The 24,824-nt window shown below is 45.4% G+C and overlaps 1 protein-coding gene across 1 annotated transcript in view; it reads left to right on the top strand.

The window, feature by feature from the left end:
* Positions 1-6,654: 6,654 nt before the first annotated feature.
* Positions 6,655-24,824, top strand: part of PDLIM4 (PDZ and LIM domain 4) — a 732,081-nt gene continuing 713,911 nt past the window's right edge. Inside the window, exon 1 of the mRNA XM_086931561.1 lies at positions 6,655-6,913. Coding sequence (XP_086787687.1) covers positions 6,821-6,913 — 93 coding nt within the window. The 5' untranslated portion in view covers positions 6,655-6,820. The remainder of the gene's footprint in view (positions 6,914-24,824) is intronic.

Genomic DNA, 24,824 nt, shown 5'->3' with positions numbered 1-24,824 from the left:
GATAGTGAAATACTGTCAATTTCCTGTTTCACTATTGCATGGTTACTGCTCCCATAGGATAGAATGGGAAGTGTGCTTATAACATCTTATAAACAAAACTACCACTGGGAACAGGGTAGGAAAATAAAGTTTAGTATGCCTGACCTCAGAATGTTAAAATGCATCACACATTGAGGGTGATTTTTACATTCTTACATTCTATGTTTAAAAAATACCACTTTTAGAAAGTAGGTATTTTCTTGCTTAGCCATCCAGTGTGCCTCTGCTATGACTGTCTGACTTTGGGTTTGACAGGGTCTGGGGAAGTGCAGTGGCTCTAGAGAGTCTGATGAGTCAGGGCTGGGCTGAATAGACCTGGGCTGCATTTAGAGTAGGGGAGGAGATTTCCTTTCACCTGAATGGGCCTGGTCTACCTTCCACAATGCTGTTTCCACCTCCTGCCAGGAAGCTGGGACAGAAAGGACAGAACTGGTTTGGACTAAGCATAGACACTCTGCCTCAGAGAACAAAAGATTTTGTAGTATACATACTGGGGCCCAGAACTTTAGAACGCTTTTGGACCAAGAAGACTGCCAAGAAGAAGAGCTGGAGAAGCTGTGAGGGAGAACTACCACTTTGCTGAGTGCTTTGCTGTGTTGGCCTGCAATAACTGCTTCTGTCTTGGGCAGTGAAAGCATTGGACTGAACTTTCTGCAACTTCTTTATTGAGTCCCTCCAAGGGCTTGAGGTAAAGCGTGCCCCCTGTTCAAGAGTCTCAGGAACAGCAAAGACTTCGAGTTATTCTGCCATCAGCACTGGGGACTGTGTGTTTAGTGCGGCAACAGAAGAAAAAGCAACCTGACGCCCTCTACGATGCTGCTGTCAACTCCTTGTCCTAAAGTCACAGCAGAGGCACCTCCACACTTTGCACCGCCACCCTGGTCTCAGCGACAACGCCACCTGACACCACCACTTCATGCCATTGTCCTGGTATCCCCGATGACGCTGCTCTGTGCTGACATCGCCGTCGCAGCTTGCACTGTGGTTCAAGGGCACTGTTCGTAAGTTATAGGACGCACCGTCCTCTTCCCACACCGCAGCCTTAGCCCACCGGCACCATCGACTCAAGTTCGTCAGCCGACGAGCGATTCAGCAACAACGACGCTGCTGCTTGCACCGTGACCTGCCAGCACCGTGACGAGCACCGCATCACTTCGTACGGCATTTCTGGTCTCACCGACTCCGCGGACAACCGTCACCGAGCTGCTGCCTGCACCGTGACCTGAGGGCACCGCAGCACCAGACGCCTGCCGACGCCAGCTTTCCCGACTTCAACCGCGAGGAGTTCGATTTGCCACGCATGTGACTCCAAGGGCCCAACGACTCCAGCGCCAACTTCCTGAACTGATGCTGGCTCATCAGAGCTCAACGAGAGGTCGCCAATGCCCTACATTTCTAAAAGGTACTGTCTTGCAGGTCTTCCAGACACCGTAGCTGGCCCGCGATGCCGCGGTCAGTCAGAACTGTTTGGATTTGTTGTTCACGACGCCGTGGAAGCCCCGGACGGAGCTACCACCTTCAAGGAACTGTATTTTTCAAGTACTCTTGCAAAGTATACCTTTTTAATTACTGTATTGTGGATTTGTATAGTGTTTGGTCTTGTTTCAGATGTATAACTATATTGGATATTTTTATAAACTGATGTGGTGTCCTTTTGTAGTGTTTTCACTGTATTACTGTTGGTTATGTGCAAATGCTTTACACACTGACTCTAGAATAAGCCTGACTGCTTGTGCCAAGCTACCAAGGGGGTTAGCAGGGGTTATTTAACCTCTTCCATGCTCATGACAAGCTTAGCTCGTCATGAGGCACGGTTGAGCTGCACTCATGACGAGCTGAGCTCGTCATGACCGTTGGAACGTTAGCACGCGGGGATAATTACCCCGCTGTGCTGAACGTTCGAAAACGGGTGTAGTTGTGACGAACTCCGTTCGTCATGAGTGCAGCTGCACTGTGCCTCATGACGTGCCGAGCTTGTCACAAGCACAGCGCCGCCGTGCATGCCCCCCCCCCCCCCCCCCCAGGACAGCGGGGGGAAAAACACCCTAGAGCGAAGGGGTTAAGGAGTGTATCCCCCTTACCCTGACTAGGAAAAAGAGTCCCTACTTGGACAAAGGTACCTACCTCTGCCAACTACAGACCCCCATTTCTAACACCAAGGTTATCTGTTGTGGATTGTGATCACTTTCGTGTGTTGGTGCTATTGATAATCTTGACACAAGAGAAAAGAACTGTAGTCTAAAAGAGGAACAATATAAATCCTTATTTATTATTTAAAGTGCACAGCTACTCTGAAGTGTCCTAGCGCTAAGCAGATTAAGTGACCATCCTTGCAGAAAAACATCCTACTGATATACTGAGAGGAATAGCCCCGTTTTCAAACTTCGCCTGAAACAGTGCTCTTCCTCCATGGCATGTAAATGCGAGTGGAGAGCGCTCCAGGCCATAGCAGCTAGGTATGAAAATGAAGTGTCACCCCATCTTTTCTAGAGAGTACTTTTGCTAAACATGTAAAACCACCCGCTATAGACTTGGCAGTAATTGTGGTTTCTTCAGCCCTGTGATATTTAGTATTGAAAGAATCCAAAGTAGAGGTCTCCTGAGTCACTGTGCCTACTGCTAGAAGTAAATGCTGTTGATTATTATGGATTTGGCATATTCGGTAGGCCTACTGGCATTGTCATCCACATTATTATCAAGCTCGAAAGCTGCTAAAGTATAGTTATTTATTAAAGCCTCTCCTTTTTCATTCAGTATCGGAGAAAAGGTTACTTTCGTTTTTTAGATCAGTATGTTCTGCCTGGGAATTGGTAGAATGTGGGCAACGTTTGCTAATGTACGGCCGCAAGTCATCCTTGTTCACACACTGAGGGGACGGTTGGAACTTTTTTGCAATCCGCATCAGCAGTTAGTAGCTCTGGGTCCCATGTATCTTCCCTCTCAATTTGATATTGTTTTAGGGACAGATGTTCGTGGGGTCACATTATACATTGGATTGAATCCCGTTATTCATGGCTTTACCAGCGTGTTGCTTGACCTTTGCAATTGACTCAGATTACGATTTAAATGGTTCAAATCGTAGAGCATCAGAGTTCACTTAGATGGCGTTTTTCCAGTAACAATTGTAATAGATTGACGATGTCATCCAATCTCATCAGATTATAAAGGAGAGATTCCAGCTTTTCCAAAGATTTTTGATTTTTTAGGAGGTTCCCTTGGAGGTTACGCACAATGTGGAGCTCGTTTTTATATCCTTCAATAAAGGTATTTGTTCAGTGCAGCGGACTGATTGACAATCTATCACGTCTGCTATTTTGGTCAAAATTATTGCAATTACCTGTAGGACTGGATAGGCCAGAGGAGTAAATGCCTCATGTATATCCTCATGCAAAGCTGAACTGTTTGTTTGATTATTTTTTGTATTCCCGAATGTAGAAGATGAATTGGATACCGTTTCTTTGAGTGGGATCTCCTGCAGATCTGCCTAGGTCATGTAGCAGGCTTGAGTCATTCAGTGAATTTGAAAACAATTGATTTCTTCCTGAATCAGTCCATGTCACAGAATGTGTCTGATTCTGAGTCTGAGATTGTCTCTTTGACAAGCCCTTAGATTCTCCAGATTCTGAGTGGGAGTCGGAGTCACCGACAAATTAATGCACATTTTATGGTACTGATTATAGCTATTGCAGCAAGTTTGTATTATGAGGAAGGGATTCAGGTCGATCCTACCTTGGGGATATCAGAGATGAAAGAGGGTTCACGCTTATTGATACTCGATTAGGTTGAATCTGTTAAGTGCTTTGACCCAATATTCACTGATGAAATTGTCCCCTTCCGAAAACAGTAATTCGATTTGTTCTATTTGCACCATGGTTATGTGAACTTGGCTGTAAAAGGGTGGGGAAAACCAAGGTTGTTGGAATTATAGTTGCCCTTTCCATGGTATTCCCTGCTGACTTTGCTGATATTGGGTATATGGGTGGCATTGTTTTTTCCTGCTTCCTCCCTGTTGTCTTTTGTGAGATAGTTTTCCTGTTGTGTTTCTTTAATTCAACGGAGAAAAGTTCTGAGGGCTCAGAGAAAGGGCATAGAGAAGTGTAATCAAGCCACCACCAAACACAAGAAAGGAGAGAAACATGTTGACAAGGCCAACCAGCACTCCGGACCCAGCAGCTCTTTTAGGTCAAGAGCCAAGAACTATCAAAAACCACTCCTGACTTCCTTTCTCACTGCAGCCACAACCTTGACTCCCCCACCCCCCTTTCATGCGCCATTCTCACCTCTCTCAGAAGCTGACAACTCCACCCGCTGCGCTCCTCACAAGTACCTTGCATGTGTAGTACTTCACGCGTACCTTTACTTGTACCTTTCTATAGAGAATCCGCCTCGCGAGTCGCTATACTGTACTGTGACCTCATCAGTAGGCCTTACCGCTGAGGGAAGCAGGTCAGATTGGTAAGGCGGGCACTCGGTCGATGGGCCGGTATCTGAGTTGCAGCTGTGGGACACTGTTTTGGCCAGCGTGCTACCTATTTTCTGCTGTTTCTGTGCTGTTCAGGTGTCACCAGAGGCCCAGTGGGGGGCCTGGGCAGCATTTACTTTCTGGAGGCAGATGGGTCTCTATTACCTCCCTTTTACCAACGGGTGGAGATATCATTCCCAATCTCTCGCTGGGCAGCCCATTAATGTATGCAGATTGAGCAGGGCACATGAGCAGAAGTGGCTTCAATTACATTCACGTGTGGTTCACCTCTGGTAACGGGAGTATCTCAAAAACACTGAGGACAACTACCACTTCCACTGACCTTAGTCGTTTTTAGTTCACGGTCCTATATTTTGAGAATTGACAAATGTTAATTTCTAGTTATTTACAAGAAAATTATTGATGTTCATTTATCTGATACAGCTAGCAAGCACCAACAAAGCCAATAGTGGTGACTTGTTTTAGGTACATGTGTTGGATGTTGTGTGACATTGAGAGGCACCCAAATACTGGGAAGGCGGCACACTATGTGAAGTGTAGGATTTCCATTTATGTATTTTAAGACACACCCCTAACTTCCAAGAGACTTGGCCTATGTAATTATTCCAAATTACGCATCTTAAGCCACGCCCCTTTTAAAGGTGCCCCAACCTTATCATTCCTCTTAAAGCCCTGGCAACGGTGAGTACCAACACACCCCCAGGGCTATAAGCAACAGGTGAGCAGGTAAGTGGCTAGCTAGGGCAAAGTGAGGATCTGGCAGTGTTGTAGCACAGTTGCAAAAAACACTTGTGTGGCAGGGTATGCTCAGACGTGAGTCCCTTGCTCACTTTGCCACTGGATTCAAGCAAGCCTGGCTGAAAACGGCTGGAATGTCAGAAACCGGTCCTCGGAAGCTTGTTTCCGGTCCAGGGAAGACATGGCTTGGCAGTTTGGGCTGGAATGTTCCCATGAGGCACAGGGTCAGACTGATTTGCATATAGCCTTGTCTGAACTGGGGTGGCAGAGTGGGCTAAAGAACGTTGATGGATTAAACCCAGATCTTTTGACTGGGTGTGAGTGTTTGATTGGTTCAGATGCTCCGTCCATTACCACCCCCTTTTGTAGTGCTGTAGCACAGACTGGAGTGGCCAGGCACTCCCTTCAGCTTTGGCCCTGCTGTGGGGCCTCCAGGTCTGTCATACAGGTATCCTGGTGGAATTGTAGTGTCCTGCTGAGAAGTCCACCCACGTCTGCTTCAAAATGAAAGGTGGACATTTTTGTGCTGCTGAGTTGCAAAGCATCATTGTGTTTAAAAAGTGCACTATTTTCGGATGAATTCGGGCACATACAGTTGTTGCTGCTGCAGAGGACATATGCTGTTTTACTGTGGAAATCCATGAAGAATTATTTGACAATACGTACCTGGGTATGCCGTGTTTGGCTACAGTTTTTCCAAAATGCCTGTGGAGAGAACCCCAGCCAAGCCACGCCTCCCAAGCTTCTTTAAATGGTTGGCTCGCTGACTCGGTTCAATATGGAGCTGGTAAACACATTTTCAGCGCCGCGTTGGCTTGCACTGCGGTCCTTTCTTCGAGTATATTTTTCCCCGTGGCTCTGAGATGACAGAACAGCTCGTCCAGTGCACTTAATTCAAATGACAGGCTTAAAACAATGTGGAACGGGTTCAAAAGCACCGGAGCAACATCCCCAATCCAAACTGACAAATGTACAAAGTACAACGAACCCCAACCTCCTCGGAAGCATGCCTAGCAGCAGGCCCTGCGTCACAGGGAGCCTAGGATATCCATTTCCCGATGATTAGCAATCAAGAATGTCTTTTTTTAATTTAGAACCCCGCCATGGGACCAATGCTGTGCCAAATTCAAGTGTACGGTATGATCGTTATAGTGGAAAAATGACAAGAAAACTTAAATCATTTTCGCAGGAAATGTGAAATAGTTATTCGTTGTACTTGATGACGGGGTTGCGTTTTGGGAGTTTTCAGAGTCCTGAACGAACTCGTGTTTTAAGAGTGGTTTGTCACTTAATACAAAGCTCCGAGATGCCTGGTTGAAGTTATGAAGATGTCTGTGGTGGTGGTTGCGGGGATTGCACACTAGGGGGCGCTCGCTCCTCTCGTCGCCCGTGCCGCCTGTGGTTTCCTGTAACCCGGCGAGGGAGGCTGCGTCCAGTGCAGTGATAAACCTCACCTCAGCAGGAGCAGCCAGGCAGCGCGCGGAGCTCCAGCCCGGCCAGGAGTTACTGCTCACACGCTGTTCGCATAGCAGCTCCGCGGGATAAGCAGCAAACTTCGCCATGGCGCAGACGGTCACTATTAACGGACCCTCGCCCTGGGGCTTTAGATTGGTGGGTGGCAAGGATTTCAGCACCCCTCTGACCATCTCCAGGGTAAGTTGTGATGGAAAGAAACGGCGAGTTCCTTTCTTTCGGAGGTGTTTGCATTCTCTAGTTATAGGTGCATACACTGTTTACCTATCTATCTATCTACCCTGTCATCCACCCATTAATGCACCCACCCCACACACCTGATCCATCCACACTGCTAAATCACACAGCCATCCATCCATTGACTACATCCATCAATGCCATCTATCACCCACCCCACCGACCGCCTCACCCTACAGAGTGGTCCATCCATCCATCCATTCATCCATCTGCCTCTTACTTTGTCCCCATCCCACCTCTACACACCGTTCTCTCAAGGTTTCTCCTTTCCGACTTCTATACTTCTAAAATGTAATGAAAGTCCCCTGCATGCACTTAGGAACCGAGATGGCGTGCTCTTTTAAAACGTGAAGTTGGTTATGCTGATGTGTGGATTGAGAAGGAATGTCAGACGGCGTCGTGGCTTGGGGTTCAGGATTCTGCAAAACCACGTATTCTGCATGGCTTTTGATGTATGCAGTGGGACACATGAATCACAGGGCACACACTGGCGCGTGCGTGTGAGAGCCGGTGCAGCAGTGTCGGACGGGCACATGTGTCCAGGTGTTTATAGTGTGCTGAGGAAGGGAGCGCGTGGTCTGCTGTGCTATTGAAGGCGAAGACACGTAGCCCTGTCTTTGAGAACACTCCAACTTTCTGGAATTGCTCGGGAGGCGTCACTGTGTCACTTAGCCTCGCACCGACCCCGGTGAGCCGGTTCCCATGGTGCAAGAGATGGTGCACGTGGCTGCTCTGTTTTGATGAGGCTGTGTGGTAGTCTGGCCGGTAGCGCACTGACTGCTGAGGGGCTGGTGGTGGCCAGGTGGTTTCCGACAGCAATGGCGCAGTAATGAATACTAATGACTTAGGTGGAGCATAAATTGCAGCAGCTCCCAAGGGCAGTCACTTGAAGACAGTAAGGCAGCACAAAGGGTTAGTGTATCTGCTGCATACATATGTTTGTAACATAGGGCCTGTTTATGTACGAGGGCGTTATTTGTCACCACTGATGCATAAGGATACCACGGGGTATGGGTGCGATAAATAACACCTTTCACGAGTTCATGGGGACTAACATGGATTTTGGTGTTTAACGCACCAAACGCCACATGATATGGTAAATACCACATGTTTTTCCCTGTTAAATTTTGGCAGGTTTCACTAATTATTGGATGCGTAAATGCCTACAAGCTCGTAATTCCAACCCGTGCGTAAACACAGTCTCTACTGACATCGAATCATCTGGCAACCTTGGCATCGTTTATGGGTTTTCGTGATTAAGTCCCAGTAGGAATGACTCTGCATTTCATCTTTCTGAGAATGATGAATTGAGTGCAGCTGAGCTGAATAGCAACATCATCTATTAATTAACAGTGGTAGTCACACAACAGTAACATGTGGTGATACATAAAATACAGTATTAATATTGTCCAAGTCTAAAAGCTGTTTTACACAACTTCTCTTTAGAGCACGGAAAAGATGACGCAGCTCACAGATACAGCATGCCTGTCCTCCGTGGCTCCACCCCCAGCTGCTTCTAGTTCCAGTCAGTAAATACCTGTTGTGGTGTTATTCTCATGACGCAGGCCTTCCTACTGACGCCTCACTCACCCCACTCAGAGCTTGCGCTGGGTTATATATGACTTGGCGCCAACACCTCACTCAGCTGCCAGCTGGGTCCCAACGGTGTTTGCTGTTATTCCCCGTTCAGGTCATGTGTGTGTTGTGCAAATAGCCTTGCACTAATTCACTGAAGTATGGCGTCACCGCTAGCAGCAGGTTTTCTCTGGGGAATGTCCTTAATCATACTCTTTAAAGCCACAGTGTGCTGTACTTTCCGTTTCTGTCAGCCACACACACAAGGCTGCGCTTCACGGATAGTGGAATATTCCACAACACTTAGTGAGTAGAAGGCACTGCTCGCAGGTGGGTCTCCAAACACTGAGAAAAGGAGCAGCTTGCCAGGTCTCCTTCTGCTGCACCATGTGGTCTGGGAGAATACACCTGGAGTCATTGCAGACAGTACAAGGAGTCACACTCAAACTTCACTCGTATTTCAGATAACCAGACACTCTCAATTTTTCCAAGAACTCAGAATAATGTGTCTGTATTGCAAGTATAAAATACACCTGTGAGAAACGCCCTGAAAGGAACTTAAAACAAATCTACAACAAGCATTGGAAAAAGATCAGATCTCATCAAGCAAAAAAGATATATTTTTTTGGCAAAAATATGTAATATACAAAATCAACAAACATAAAAATAAAGGAGTGGTGCAGTAGCCGAGGCACACCAGCCCTGTTGCAGAAGAGCACTCTTTTTCAGGTGGCGGTGCACATGAGATCAGGTTAAAATCCTGTCACTCACATTGCAAGATGGCCAATGGGAGAAGTGGGCTGACCAATTGCGCCACGCTGTGGTGGGTGGAAACCACGCATGAATGGCACTTGAACATATCAATTGCTGATGAGGACTGACCAGACCATTTTTTTAATCCTGATTTTTCGGAAAAATGGTGGTGAGACAGCTAAAGTTGTCTCTAGCCCAAAAATACAACTAGTGTTGGGTTGCTAAACACTGTCATCTGTTGGATGCTCAAACCGCCACTTCCTCGTCATTCTTCATTTTGTGAATACTGAATATTCTTTCTTGACATGTACTGGTGCCGCAAAATCTTTAGTTTGCACTGCTGATGGCTTGTGGGACCAATAATACGGTTGAAATTAATTGGATTGACTGCAAATCAAGGGTAGTCTGTAATTTAAAGTCAGTTTGGGTTATGTCAACTGACATAACGACTTTCTAAGGACTTTTTTTATGGCTTTTTGATTTCTCAAGTGCCACTGTTTGTCTTTGAGACGGGCTAAGGCTATTCACTTATCATACTTACACATTCAGTTGTGTTACTTTACTGCCAAGATATTACGTCTTGCTGGAATTACAGCTTTTTTTGCCCCAAAGTAAAGAAATGCACACATACAGATTTTCTTACAGATGCATCAAAAATATTGGGCAAAATTCAAAAGTATTTACTATGCAATATATTGCTCTTTACACCTTTTAAACTCACCACTTAGAACATAAAAAGAGTCAAAAGATAAAGCTCCTGGCATTCTTCTTTGAGGATATATATTAGTTCTCCTGATGCAGTCTGTTCAACAAGGGAAGCTACTCCCAGCTTCTTCTCTGTTGGAGCCCAAGAGGTTGCTTCCTTATATTGTCTTTCTAGGGCAACCAGGAGCAACTCACACAATCACCCAACTATTAACCACTTTTTTTTAACAAATAGCCGGAGCGATTTGCTTTGCCTTTGCATGTTTAAAAAAGTGAGATATATTGGCTTTGCTAAGGAATACATTCTATGTGTGCATTGCTCTCTACCTCAGGCGTTTTATGTCCCCATCTCTGTTGTTGGTTCATTTTTCACCTTTAGTCCCATCGGGTACCATTGTTGCCACCTGTCCCTTCTCCTTCTAGTCCTTCTCTCCCATACTCTCTTCCAGTGCGGGCCTTCTTCAGATGCTGGCAGGGAACTAAGAGAACATGCGTTTGTACTTCTGCTGACCTCAAAGCCATTTGAAAAACTTGGATTAGCCTTTTCCTCAGCTCTGGCTAACTTTGTTCTGTTGTAACAGCTGCTAAAATCCCCTTTTTAGGGTCTGCATATCGACTAGTTATTGTGTGTGTGTATATTGTTTATTTCCTCATGTGTGGCCTTCCCCTTTCTCTGTTGCTGGTTCCCCCACCACCTTCCCCTCTAACCACCCTACACTGTAATCTCTGATCTCCAAAACTCAACTTCAGTGTAGGTCTTCTGTAGCTCCTGATAACCCACTGAGAGAACAGGCATGTAGCCATATGTACATTTGGAGTGTGTTGCTTATAATCTTATTCCCTTCTTATAATGACAATGTACATTGTCTCAGAAGAAATTCTAGAGGGGCAGGAGGATACCTAGTCATACAGACCTAGAAGGAGCAAGGGCCTGTGTGATCTAAGAAAGAAAATGAGTCTCACTTGGAGTTGTGAAGTCAGAAGGGTAACATGGAGTGAGTTCATTTGTTCTTGTGCTGTCAGGGCAGCAACCTTCAAAGCCCTTCGTCTCTCATCCTCGCATGTGCACAGTGCTAGTCTGGCTATGGTCTGAGTCTTGACCCATCCTGGCTGACCCCACATGCCTGTCTGCCTTTAAGGGCCTTTGAAAGCATGAGAAGGTCTAAGGGCGTGAAGCCCTCCTCACATTGTGCCCCCATCTGCCCATCATGAGTCTGAAATCTGGATCTCTTACAGATTGTGTACTTTCTGCTCATGTTGCAACCCTGGTTGTTCCCCCACTTTGCTCCTCTCTTATGAGGTGCATTTGTACAGTGGTTGGCATACTGTCCTTGAAAAGGTTCATGGACAATGCTCACCAACTCCCATTCTTGCCCATGTGGCATACAGTTTACTTATTTGACAGCATCTCTGTCTTTCACATGTTGTGGATTAATGGATTAATAGGCCTTCTTTGATTACCCACCCCTTTTTCTGTATGACCACACAGCACAACACCGGTCTTCTGATTAGGTTGGCCCTGTGTAGCTGCTTATGTTTTAGTTCCCTTAAAGCCCTCCTAAAGGGGCACTCTCTCAAACTACCCAGGTAGCCCTCTGCCTTTTGCCCCCGCCTCTAGCATAATAGAAACTGTGAAATATAAAATGAGACTTTCTGAGCAAATTATAAATACCAGCTAATTCCTACCATATTGTGCACCAGAAGCAAGAGACATGCTGTGAAATGCCAGGTCACCTGTAGCAGGTATCACAGATCCACAGAAACCAGCAATTTGGGTGGTTGAGCACTGATAAGATCAGATCATTCACTCCTCTGCCTTATGTTGAAGGAGGCGGTACATAACTATTTTTCTTATTGTCCTTAGATCATAAAACGCAGGCTTGTATTAGAGTTGAGTGGAAGAGTGAGAAGTTCATAGTCTTTACCGTTGAATGTTGCTGGAAAATATACAGAGTGCAGGTAGAAGTTGACCACAGCTCTTCTCCATTGGTTAATGCCTCAATGATGTCACCGCTTAATTTCAATCAAACTCCTTCAAGTGCTTGTGGGGGTGATTGCTGCCTGTGCTCTTTGACATCCATCCAGTGTCACGAGTACTTTTGTCATTGGCATAGCAACAGAAGCTGAATCCTAATGACCTTTTGTTTGTGAGGAGGGGCGCATCTCTGTTCCTTTCCTTTGTATGTGGTGTTACTACAGTGTCCATTGTTGAAGCTTCTGCAACAGCAGCTAGAGGGCTGAAGTCATATTTTATTTTGTGGGAACTGTAATCTTTGTGCAGGCCTCTACTGAGAAGCCTGAGCTGTCATTTTACTTCGATCCCTTTTACAGATTTTAATCCTAAATAGATGAGTGCAATATTCACACTTAGCATCAAGATCCAGCCATTTAGCTCCAGATTACATATTAAAGTTCAATTTAGCGCCTTCAAAAATGGCGTCTTGGACAAACCATTAAGCTATGAAGCAGAAATTCGGCAAAGGACACTCACAGGTGTGAGCTGATCTAAAATGGGAAATGCTGCAGGCTCCTGATTGACAGGAACACACATGTGTGCGTGGAGGTCACTCAACACACCCTTGCTATTTTGATATTCATATTTTAAATGTAAACTCGGCATATCATTTGAAGTCACTCTGAATTTCAAGTGCTCACTCAACAAGATGTTGATCACGTGTGCCAAATTTCTGGGCTCCGAAATTGCTGACCTCCTGCGAGCTAAATGTATCACCGAATACGGGCTGCTCCCTCAGAACCTCATCAGGTTCTGAAATGTCTGTTTTTAAAAATGAAGTTGTGCTCTAATAGTGAGCAAAAGAGGAAATTGTGCTTGCACGTTAGAGTTATGCTTGTTACAAATGATTTTGCACCAGTAGTTCCGTTGCTCTTGTTGCCAAGACAGCTGTGCTGTGCATGTTTGGGCTCCAGAAGAGTCGGTGAGATGACTTTGCGGAGTTTCTTGCACATCTAGGGCCGGACAACACAAACTGTTCAAGTGATGCACATTTGCACGGAGGTGGCATTGACCACTTTACTTTTATAGTAATTCACCACCAGGGGCTATATTGTAAGCCTGTGTTAATTTGCTGCATGTTTGTGCCATTTAGTCATGGTTTTCGGCAGCAAAATTACAAGATTACATTTTGACTAGTCGTTTTGGGTACACTCAGGACACAAGTCCTAAAAAAAGAAGTGGGGTGACGCTGACGTCACAACAGGAAGTGACGTCACGAAAGGTGGTTTGCACCATCAGACTCATTGCCTCCCCTGGCTCACCCCTTAGATGCGATTGCAGCAGAGACGCCATCGCGTGATCAGCGTTCTGAATGAGCTCCCATCTTGCCCCAGAGAGGCCAAAGAGTGAATGTGTGGCTCCATTTACTCCAGTAATCGAGCTCCTGGTAAAATAAGTGGGGGGACACCGTCCACTTGCGTGGTACCCCGATTCAAGCCCTGGGTACACCCAATTTTGCATGACTCTTCAGAAATTACATGTGCAATTTGTCCTTCATGCACATGTACAACACATGCACATTGTACTGCTGCGTTCCCTTAGGACTCACACACACTCTCAAATATGTAAACTACGATTTTTAAAGCTGATTGTCTTGATTCTAGTGGAAAAGATGCAACCTTCTGCAGTTGAAGCTTCGGTTCTATGCTGTGATATATATTGTTTACATTACTACACAGAAAATTGCATTCAGAGTAAGTGATTTAATTTTAGTTATGTAGTAATTTCTTGCGGCTTTCACAAGGACGTGCATTTTTCTTCACTAATTCTATATTTATTGTTTTTATTCCAATTCCGATACAGTATCCTGTGTCAGTTTATTCCAGACCAGCACCATTATCAGTGTACTTTAAGGATATATTTTTATTGACCGGGCCAGTGGCAATATTATTGAGGACAGGTGCTAGGTTAATGGTGGTGAGGACCTCCATTTGGGGTTGAGGGGTGGACCCTGTTTTGTTATTTTTTCTACCACTTTGTTTCTGGGTAAAAAACATAATAGACTAGCAAGTCTGTGCGATGATCACGTGTTCAACTTCATTTAGTCATTTTAATGTTGAACACATGTATGACTGGTCAGTTTTCAGGCGCTTTCAGTGGAGATGGTTGGGTTGCCCTCTCGTAGATGCCTTGAAAATGTTCAGTGTTTTAGGCACTTGATCTTCTGTTGGTGGATGATCTGACTGCTGGCTGAGCATCGGTCCTTGTCTGGCCCACTGTGTGGGTCTGTTTCTCTGTATAACATTGGCTTTCGATGCAGAATGTCCACATTTGGTTCCTAGACCTAGATTCCTGCAGAAGTCAGTGGAACTGCTTCAAAGAGGGATTGAAATGGTGGTGTTTTTCAGGGAGGGTCCCTGCCTCTTCACTTGATTTTTTATTTGCATTATTGTGTTAATTTATTTATTTACTTATTTTATTTATAAAGTTTTACATAGCTCGAGCGTGACCCATGAGGGTATCAGAGCGCTTTACAACATAACATAATTGAACATTAGATGGTTGAAGGGGTGTACATACATTCGGTGCTCACCATAATACAAAGGAGGTAGGTAATAGTAAATAGATAGCTTAGATGACTGGTAGTCAACAAAGAATGATCCACGAGGGAATCGGAGCAATTCATGTTACACAGTTTTTCAGCTTTAGGAGGTTGAGGCAGTAAAGGTACAATTGGTATTTGCAATTCAGCACAAAAAAGTAGATAATAATATATATGGATGGCATAGGTGCCTAGTACTCGGCGGTGAGTGATCCACGAGGGAATCAGAGCCATCACATTACACAGTTATTCAACCTCAGCAGGATGAGAAAGTATACATACATTTGGTATTCGCAGTTCAATACAAAAGCAGTAGACAGATATAAATCATGGTAGGCGTAAAGTATGATGCCTTAGGATGTGAATTTGTTCAGTAGAATCATTCTCACTTCTTTTTTGAAGGAGGTAAAGGAAGGGATTCCGCGTACAGCTGGAGGTAGGGAGTTCCAAATCTTCGGTGCAATCCCTGAGAAAGCTTTGCGCCCGGTACTCGTTTTATGGAAGGACTGTGGGTTCAGTAGTAGTGAGCTCGCACTTCGCAACTGTCTCCACCCTCCCGGTCATTCTAGTTTTATTGCTAAGTAACTGAGGGTATTGCTGTGCAGGGCTTTATGGGTCATGCAAGCGATCTTTAGGTGTATTCTTGCCTCGTAGGGCAGCCAGTTCAGAGCTTTCAAGGTAGGGGAAATGTGGCTATTTCTTTTAGATCCTGAGACCGACCAGTCTGGCTGCAGCGTTAAGAGGTGCCCTCAGCGGTGCCAACTTATATCTGGGGAGACCGTATAGAGTGGTACTTCCATAGTCCAGTCTTGGTAACACTAGGGCTTGTACCGCCATTTTTAGGTCAGACTGTGGGAGGAGGGGTTTAAGTTTCCTTAGTAAACTCAACTGGTGATTGGCTCCCATGGGGGCTTTAGATATTTGCGCCTGAATGGTCAGGTGTTTGTCTATGGTGACTCCCAGGGATTTTGCGCAGTCAATGATGAGTGGTGCACAGTCAAAGTAAGTTAGCTGATTCAACCATACGTCTATCTAGGGTGTGTGATTGGGTGGGGAGATGAGGAGGAATTCCGTTTTTTTGGTGTTAAGCATGAGGTGGTTGTCAGTGAGCCAGCTTTGAGTATTCTGCAGGATAGTGTTGAGGGAGATGAAGTCTTCTGGTGAGGAGATTTTCATATACAGTTGGGTGTCATCCACATATAGGTGATAAAGTCAATGACCTTTTTAAGGAGTATGATGTGGATACCATGAGCTTGAACGTTGTCAAGGGGCACCATGATCAGGTATCATTTGAGCTTGTGCTTGTCATTTAATGTACTTGTAGAATTTTGCTGGGCATGGAAACATACAAAATTGCCCACATTGATTACTGGGTTAACCTGTGGGAGATGGTTAGTTTCTCTGCTGAAGATTATGCTTGGATTTCTGACTTTGTTCTGGGAATGTTTCTTGGAATCAGGCCCGATGAGTTGTTTGCAGTGCCACTTGGCATCTGGATCTGTATTTTGTTGCTGTTAAAGATCTTTCTTGTTGAGTGAAAAATTAGATCCAGGCAGCATGTGCAATTTATCTGTTTCCCCAAACAATTTCCTACTCCAGATAAATCTGAGTGCTATCACGTCCTGCTGTAAGTGCTGGTGTGCTTGCAGAGTTACCGAATTACCTGAGGCAAATGGCATATCCTAGTGAATGTCATTCCAGATCTGTCAACTGAATGATTCAGATGTCATAATCCTGATTTAATTTTTATTGTGAGTATAGTATGACTGCATCCAGTCCAAGTTAGTACCTAAGATTCGAAGCTAGTCTCTCACGCTTCCAATAAAATGTCATGTTTGACCATTTAACTGGGAAGACAGCATAGTTGAGCAACTTTAAAAATGCTCATTCTGATTATTTTTTATGTGTGTGCAAAACTGAGGGTAGAGAATCAGCCTAATGTAGGCCGCATAGTAATAAAAACGATGCAAAACCTGTTTGAAGGAGTAGAATTACTTCACAAATTAATTTTGTGTGCACATTTTTGATACAGGAAAATGAGTCCACAAAACCTTATTTTCATTGCTGGAAATGTCTCCTTCCAGCAGAGTTGTGAGAAGGTAAGTTATCAGTAGAGCTTGGCTGCTCATCGCTCCGGTCTGACTCTAGTGCAGCGGCAGCCTTTGCCTGTCTATGGGGGGCAGTCCACCGCTCTGTCCAGCTCACTGAGCTGGCCTAGCTCTGAGTGCTTGGAGGCTGCCTCTAGCTGCATTGCTTCAACAGGATTTTGAATCTCTGCATTAGGCGTCTTCAGTCTCTCACTCTATCTCAATATGTGCGCATTCTGGCTCTCTCAGTTCACTCTTACTGTAAACCCAGCTTCAAACTCTACATTGGTTTATTACAAAATAAAAACACTTCTTTTTAAGAGTGATATGATTGCATTTGATGGAAAGGAGCACATTAAAGGCCAGGGGTATCAAATGTGCAGGTGCAATCAGATGTTCCCGCTCTTTTGAATCCACTGTATTGCTTTGCGCTATAGATAATGTTGGCACTAGGCATTAAGAAAAAAAGCTTCTGCAAAATTGATGCATTGGGACAAAGTAGACCGATTTTCAAAGAAGTTCGGCCGGATGTAAGTTTTACTGAGATGGAAGCAGAAATGAGGCAAAGGGCCTTCTCCTAAGGAGAAGTAGATACATGGAACCGGCCATTTCATATATTGCCCTACAAATACCCAAGAAGGTGGACAAGACAAGGACAAGAAAATGAGTAAGGATATGAGTGAGTGAGGGCAGTGGCGTCACTAGGGTTGGTGTCACCCGGTGCGGGTAACTCATGGTGTCACCCCCTCACGACTTACCGCATGGAAGCACACAGAAACATCCCATGGGTTCATTAACTAACACAAATTAAACTGTTGGGCAGGGGAGCATATTGCCTGCACCGGAACTCCCAAGGCATTATGGTAAATGCAGTCCTCAATAGTGTTGATACTCACAGTCTCTCAAGTGTTTGCCGCCTAATGTTGGTATAGTCAGTGCTGGATATTCTTGTACATGTGTTTCATGCTTAGTTAGTATTCCTCCAGTTTGGTTGTGCTTGACAGGCTGCTTCCCAACAGGAATTTCCTTCACCACACAGTCAAGCAGTGTGGATCATCTCCTTCCTCGCTGGAAGGACACAGAGAGTCCGCCTACCACCGTTCAGATCAGAAGCCACCAAAGTCATCTGCGGCGTCCCTCAGGGCTCCTCGCTCAGCCCCACCCTCTTCAATGTCTACATGGGCCCCCTTGCGGCCATCGCACGCCAACACAACCTCAACATCACCCCCTACGCCGACGACACACAGCTGATCCTCTCCCTTACCAACGACCCCGCCACCGCCAGAGCCAACCTACACGAAGGGATGAAAGACGTAGCCAAGTGGATGATGACCAGCCGCCTGAAACTGAACTCAGACAAGACGGAAGTCCTCATCCTGGGCTCCTCACCCTCCACCTGGGGCGACTCCTGGTGGCCCCCCGCCCTGGGCACCGCACCCAAACCGACAGACCACGCACGCAACCTGGGCTTCATCCTGGACTCCTCCCTCTCCATGACCAGACAAGTCAACGCCATTTCCTCATCTTGTTTCAACATCCTGCGCATGCCAAGTAAGATCTTCCGGTGGATCCCCACCGAGACCAGGAAGACGGTCACCCAGGCCCTCGTCACCAGCCGACTGGACTACGGCAACTCCCTCTATGCCGGAACCACCACCAAGCTCCAGAAGAGACTCCAGCGTATCCAGAACGCCTCAGCGAGACTCATCCTCGACATCCCCAGACACAGCCACATCTCCGGACACCTGAGAGACCTGCACTGGCTCCCGGTCAACAAGAGAATCACCTTCCGGCTCCTCACCCATGCACACAAAGCCCTACACAACCAAGGCCCGAGTTACCTCAACAGCCGCCTCAACTTCTACGCTCCCACACGCCATCTCCGATCGACCAGCCACGCCCTCGCCGCCGTCCCCCGCATCCGAAGAGCCACAACAGGAGGAAGTTCCTTCTCCCACCTGGCCGCCAAGACCTGGAACTCCCTCCCGACCCACCTCCGCCTGACCCAAGACCACCTCGCCTTCAGGAAGCAGCTCAAGACCTGGCTGTTCGAGCAGTAGCGGACCCCCCCCCCCAAGCGCCTTGAGACCCTCCGGGTGAGTAGTGCGCAATATAAATGTCTTTGATTGATTGATTGATTGATTGATTGATAAAGGACGTAGGTCAGTGCCGAAGCACTTTTATAGTCGGAGGACAATGAGGTTTCATGCACATATTTACTTGCAGCAATGTAACATATGTGAGATGGGGGACTTACTTTGGGTTAATTACCATGGAACACAAAAAGATTGATTTAACGAAAAAGGAGAATATAAAAACGGGATATACAAACAGAAATGGAACCGATAAGTATTAATGGTGAGGATTATAGACAGGACCACAGGAATTATGGGATTGTGCAGCGTGGCGATTTTCACATAGTTATAGAGTTGCCGCATTTGCCACATAATCCATCATCTGCTGCATAATCTGCAGATTTTAACTAAACACAATTGTTTCTAGCTCAAATGGTTCACCAGTTCCTAACAGCGCAGCAACACGTGTTGCCACACTGCGGAGGTCTTTTGCAAAGGTTGACTAGTCACCTTTCTATTGCTTGCTATATTTGGGTATTAAACTGGTACCAATTATGTGCACCCAACAGTCCAGACAGTTTTAACATGTGTAAAAAGTACAAACTAATGAAGAAATGCCATTTAAAAATATGCTGCATTAAATCGCATAATTTGCCGCTTTTGCCACATAATTTACTCAACTGTGCTACATAATTTGGCCCTCCCATGCCGCATGATTCCAGTGGCCCTGATAATAGCTGAGGAAAGTTGTAGCATAAGGTAATAACTTATGTTAAATATGAAGGGGAAATGTTTGTTAAGGCAAGGAATGTACACGAATCTCTTTTTAAATACATCAAATATATATATGTGAACAAGTAGGAAGAGAGCAGGTAAGTGCTAAGCATCAATAGTTAAAAGTGGGGTTAAAGGAAGTAGTGGGATGGGGGCTCCCGATAAGTAAACAAAGGCAAATCTGATATCACACGAGATTCCCAGCTAAAACATAAAATAATTGTCAACATTTTGGAAAAAAAGGGCCCACGATGAATCTCAATATGATTAAGGAGCCTGAAAACCCCGAAATGAACATAGGATGATAGTGCTTCGTGCGCAGGTAACCCGGAATTTCCGAATCCAACAACTTCTGCGTTTTACCACATAAAATGGATTTACTGCAATTGCCACATAGTTCACACTCTGCTGACTTATTGATAGAATAAAAAAATGCTTTTAGCTGGAAAGGATCTATAGATATTAAAGAAAGTGCGACACATAGGGTGGCACGCTGTGGTGGCTGACCCTTTGCAATGGTTAACTTGTCACCTTTTGCGGCTAATTGATGCGCTCATGTCTTAAACTGATTCTGAAAAGGGGGTGGTGATGAACAGAGTGTCTAAATTAAGCAGACCACTCTTACCCAGTCCAAAGATCAGGGCTTGATCCATCACCGTTTTTCAGCTCACTGCACCATCCCAGCTCAGAACTTGGCTATATGCAAATTAGTCTGACCCTGGCCCAGTGCATCATGGGAACAGGGCAGACCAAACTACCAAGCCAATTCTTATACTGGGAAGGAAACAAGCTACCGGGGACCGGTTTCTGGCATTTCAGCCGTCTTCGGCCCGGCTTGCTTGAATCCTGATGGTGCAATGAGCTAGCCGGGCCGAAGAAGGCTGAAATGCCAGAAACCGGTCCCTGGTAGCTTGTCTCCTTTCTGGTGAAGAATTGGCTTGGTAGTTTAGTCTGCCCTGTTCCCATGATGCACTGGGCCAGGGACAGACTGATTTGCATATAGCCAGGTTCTGAGCTGGGATGGGGCAGTGAGATAAATAACGGTGATGGATCAAGCCCTGATCTTTGGACTGGGTAAGAGTGGTCTGTTTAACTCAGACACTCTGTTCATCACCACCCCCTTTTCTAAATCGTTTTTGGCCACTATAGGTGTGGCAGGGTATACTCAGACATGAGTCCCTTTCTCACTGCTCCATCAGGATTCAAGCAAGCCGGGCCGAAGAAGGCTGAAATGCCAGAAACCGGTCCCCGGTAGCTTGTCTCCTTTCTGGTGAAGAATTGGCTTGGTAGTTTAGTCTGCCCTGTTCCCATGATGCACTGGGCCAGGGACAGACTGATTTGCATATAGCCAGGTTCTGAGCTGGGATGGGGCAGTGAGATAAATAACGGTGATGGATCAAGCCCTGATCTTTGGACTGGGTAAGAGTGGTCTGTTTAACTCAGACACTCTGTTCATCACCACCCCCTTTTCTTTTTTTTTTTTTTATTTCAAATCTTTTTTATTGAAGAGTAAGATAAAAATAAAGACAATACAATAAATCTTTAACGGTGCAAATGAACAAATTCTTGGTATCATGACACTTACATAATCAAAAAGCAAATCAAGGGAAGAAGATAAGAAAAGGGAGAGAGAGAAAGCGAAAGAGAGGTAGAGAAGGGAAAAGATAGAGGAGAAGAGAAGGAAGAGGTGAGAAGAGAGAGGACAGGTGTATCTATATGGCAATAGTAGTTGGTTTACCCAGACGTGGCGCACTGTGTGCGTAGCAGAGAATATACAGTAAGTATACAAAAACAAAAGCAAACACCACAAGTTCCACCCAGATTCTGTCTAGGAAAGCCGAGTGTTGAGATGCATATCATGGTGGCTCAAAGTGGGAGGATGACGCATCCAGGGATGTCCAGAGTTTTTTGTTTGAGGGCTTCCAAGTGGCTGACTGTAGTGCAGGGTTGTCTGCCCCTCTTAAAAATGAAAGCCATTCCAGCCACATTTTGAAGTTGACTTCGTCAAAATTTTTCCATTTGTAAAGAATGACCTTGCACGCCAATGTCAGCATAATATCAAGCAATTGTCTGTCATGAATGTCTGGCAATTGTGTTTCCAGAGGGCCTAAAATGACATATATGAATTCTTGGACAGGCGTGATTCCAAGTACTTGTTGAATGTATGTAAATATTTTACTCCAGAATGATCGCAATAGGGAACAATGAAAAAACATGTGTGCCAAGTCACCAGGAGCTTCATGGCAGTTCCAACAGGTAGGCGTATCCTTCAGTTTACACTGAAATAATCTCTGGGGGGTCCAGAACACTCTATTTAACAGCATATATTTCGTTTGATATAGGATCGGGGATATCTTGTTTGTCAGTGCGGTGTTGTGTATCACCTCCCAGTCTAATGCAATGCCTGTGGAATTAGGTTCCGATTCCCACTTAATTTCGCTCAGCCTATGTGGTTTTTTGGGTAGGGGGAGGAGCAATTTATATATTCTCGATACAAAGTGATCAGCATGGTATAGTATTCGTAACCGGGTCACAAGCCAGGGTAAGTCTGTGTTGAGGGGGCATTTGGAGATAGCGGCCTTCAGTTTTAGGAACTGGTAAAATTCTATGGGTGGTAAGCTAAACTTTTCTTGCAATGTCGAAAAGGGCAGAGGTCTGCCCTTATCATAGAGGTCATTCACTATGTGTATATCTTTCCCAGCCCACACTTCCCAAAAGAGGGTTTTCCCTTCTATCCGGATCTTAGGGTTATGTCATAGTGAGAGTAGGGTGGATCTCTTAATCACCCGAGCAGTCTTATGGTACTGGTCAAGTCGGAGAAGTGCTCTTCTGGTATTTTGAAGGATGTATTTAGAGTGAGGTATATGGGCCAGATCCATGGTGAGGAGAGACGAGAGGGGTGCATCTGCCAATAACGACCGTTCAATAGTTAGCCATACTGGAGTGTAAGACGTATCCTCCACCAGCCAAAGAGCCCCTTGCTTACAGAGGAAGGCCGTTTGGTAGTTCCTAAACGAGGGCAGGCCCAGGCCGCCCTTATCTTTTGCTAGCTGCAGCTTTTTAAGTGATATCCTGGCTTTTTTCCCTCGCCATAGGAACTCTCCGAACAGCTTGTCTACCTTCTTAATAAATTCGTCTGAGAAAGTCATGGGGAGCATGCTAGCCAGGTAGTTAACTAGAGGCGTGCACATCATTTTTAGAGTCTCAACTCTACCCCACCAGGACAAAAATTTTGGTGACCAGCTGTCTAGCAAAGTGGATATCTTTTTTAACGTTGAGTCTTCATTTAATTTCAGAGTCGTAATCAAGTCCTTCTCAAAGTCTAGGCCCAAATATTTAAAAGCTTTCGGTTGCCAGGTAAGGCCAGATGCTCCCAGAATTCCTTTATCCCCGATGTTGTTTAGTAACTTAACCTCTGTTTTATCCTTGTTTAATTTATATCCTGAGACTCTGGAGAACCCCTCAATTGTGTCCATCAAGGCCGGGATAGCCTCGTCAGCTTTTTCCGTCAAGATCAGGACATCGTCGGCGTATGCAGTCAGTTTTACAGTGCAATCACCAAATGGGACCCCAGCAATGGCTTCATTGTGTCTGATATGCCACAAAAAGGGTTCTATTGCCAATAAGAACAGAGAAGGCGATAGTGGGCAGCCTTGCCTCGTCCCTTGTTTTAGGCAGAAAGAGGAAGAGAAGGAGCCGCCCGCTCTGACCTTAGCAGTAGGACCGACGTACAAAGCCATTACGAGTTTAGTAAACGTCTCTCCTAGGTTGAAGTTGCGTAAAACTGCCTCAAGGTAGGACCAATCTATCTTGTCGAAGGCTTTTTCCGCATCTAGTGTGACTGCCACCGTGGGGGTTGTCAAAAGCTTCGCTTTTTCTAGAGCATGGGCCAGTACTCTGGTGTTATCACTAGATAGTCTATGTTTTAAGAAACCAGCTTGAGACGGATGCACTAGGGTAGGGAGGACTTTTTGCAGACGGGCTGACAAGATCATGGCTAATAATTTACAATCAAGGTTAATCAGGGAGATCGGCCTGTAGTTCTTAGGAAGTGACGGGTCTTTGCCGTCCTTAGGTAGGACTGCAATAGTCGCCTCTGCCAACGTGCCTTTGACTTCTCCTGACTCCGTAAATTCGTGAAAGAGGTTTAGAAGAGGATCAACCAAATCCGTTGCAAAACTTTTATAGAAGTTGGCCGTGAAGCCGTCCGGACCTGGTGCTTTCCCACATTTTAACCCCCTGATCGCTTTTTCCACCTCATTAGCCAAGATCGGCCCATTCAGACTGAGTTGTTCCTCAGGCTTTAACTTTGGTAGAACACATTCTTGTAGATATTCCTGAATTTTGTCCCCCATCACCAACTCGTTTTTAGCGTATAGGTCCTCATAAAAGTCTTTAAAGACCTCAGATATCTTTTGAGGATCCGAATGAGCAACTCCCGCCGAGTCCCTGATAACATTAATAGCATTCCTTTGTACTTTAAATTTTAAGTAAGCTGCCAGGCTCTTACCGGCTTTATTAGATTCACATAGCTTAAACCTTCGCTTCCTATCCAGCCACACTCCCGCCCTTTCGCTCACTAGCTTGTTATATTCGTATTTTCTATGGGTCATGATATTGAACGTTTCCTGGTCCCTTGTCATTTGGTGTTTGTTCTCTAAAGTAGCTATCTCAGCTTCCAACCCTTCTAACTTCGCATTACAATCCCTGTTCATTGCTGAACGGATTTTGATGCACACCCCCCTTATTGTGCTTTTTAGGGCCTCCCATCGCACTAGTTCTGAAGTGTCCCCCTTCATATTAGTCTCCAAATAAGATCTAATAGCCTCCAAGATTTTAGTCCTATTCTGTTCTTTGTGTAGGATTTCTTCATTTAGTCTCCAGGCCGTTTGTTTAGGGGATGGTTTAATGTTACTAATGGATAGAGATATACATGAGTGGTCCGACAGTACCCTTGGCTCAATTGAAGTATCCTCTATCCTTGCTACGCCATTTTGTGTAATGAAAATGTAGTCAATACGGGAGAACGAGTCGTGAGGGGAAGAGTAGAATGTGTAGTCTCTATCAGTAGGGTTTTGTATCCTCCACGCATCAATTAAGTGGAATTGTTGGCATAGTTTGATGAAGGCATTATGTGATTTGTTTGGCTTGAATGTACACTTAGAGTCCCTATCTAAGGTCGGGTCAAACGGAAGATTAAAGTCCCCCCCAATTATGTGTATCGCCGTGTCAGGAACCGTTGCAATCTGTTTGACTAAATCCTGCCAGAATTCTAAATCATTAGTGTTAGGTGCGTAAACATTAGTGACAAAGAATTCCGTGTTATCCT

This window comes from Lissotriton vulgaris, chromosome 7, assembly GCF_964263255.1.
Source record: "Lissotriton vulgaris chromosome 7, aLisVul1.2, whole genome shotgun sequence".
NCBI lineage: Eukaryota > Metazoa > Chordata > Amphibia > Caudata > Salamandridae > Lissotriton > Lissotriton vulgaris.
This window is presented reverse-complemented; position numbering and strand designations above follow the sequence as displayed.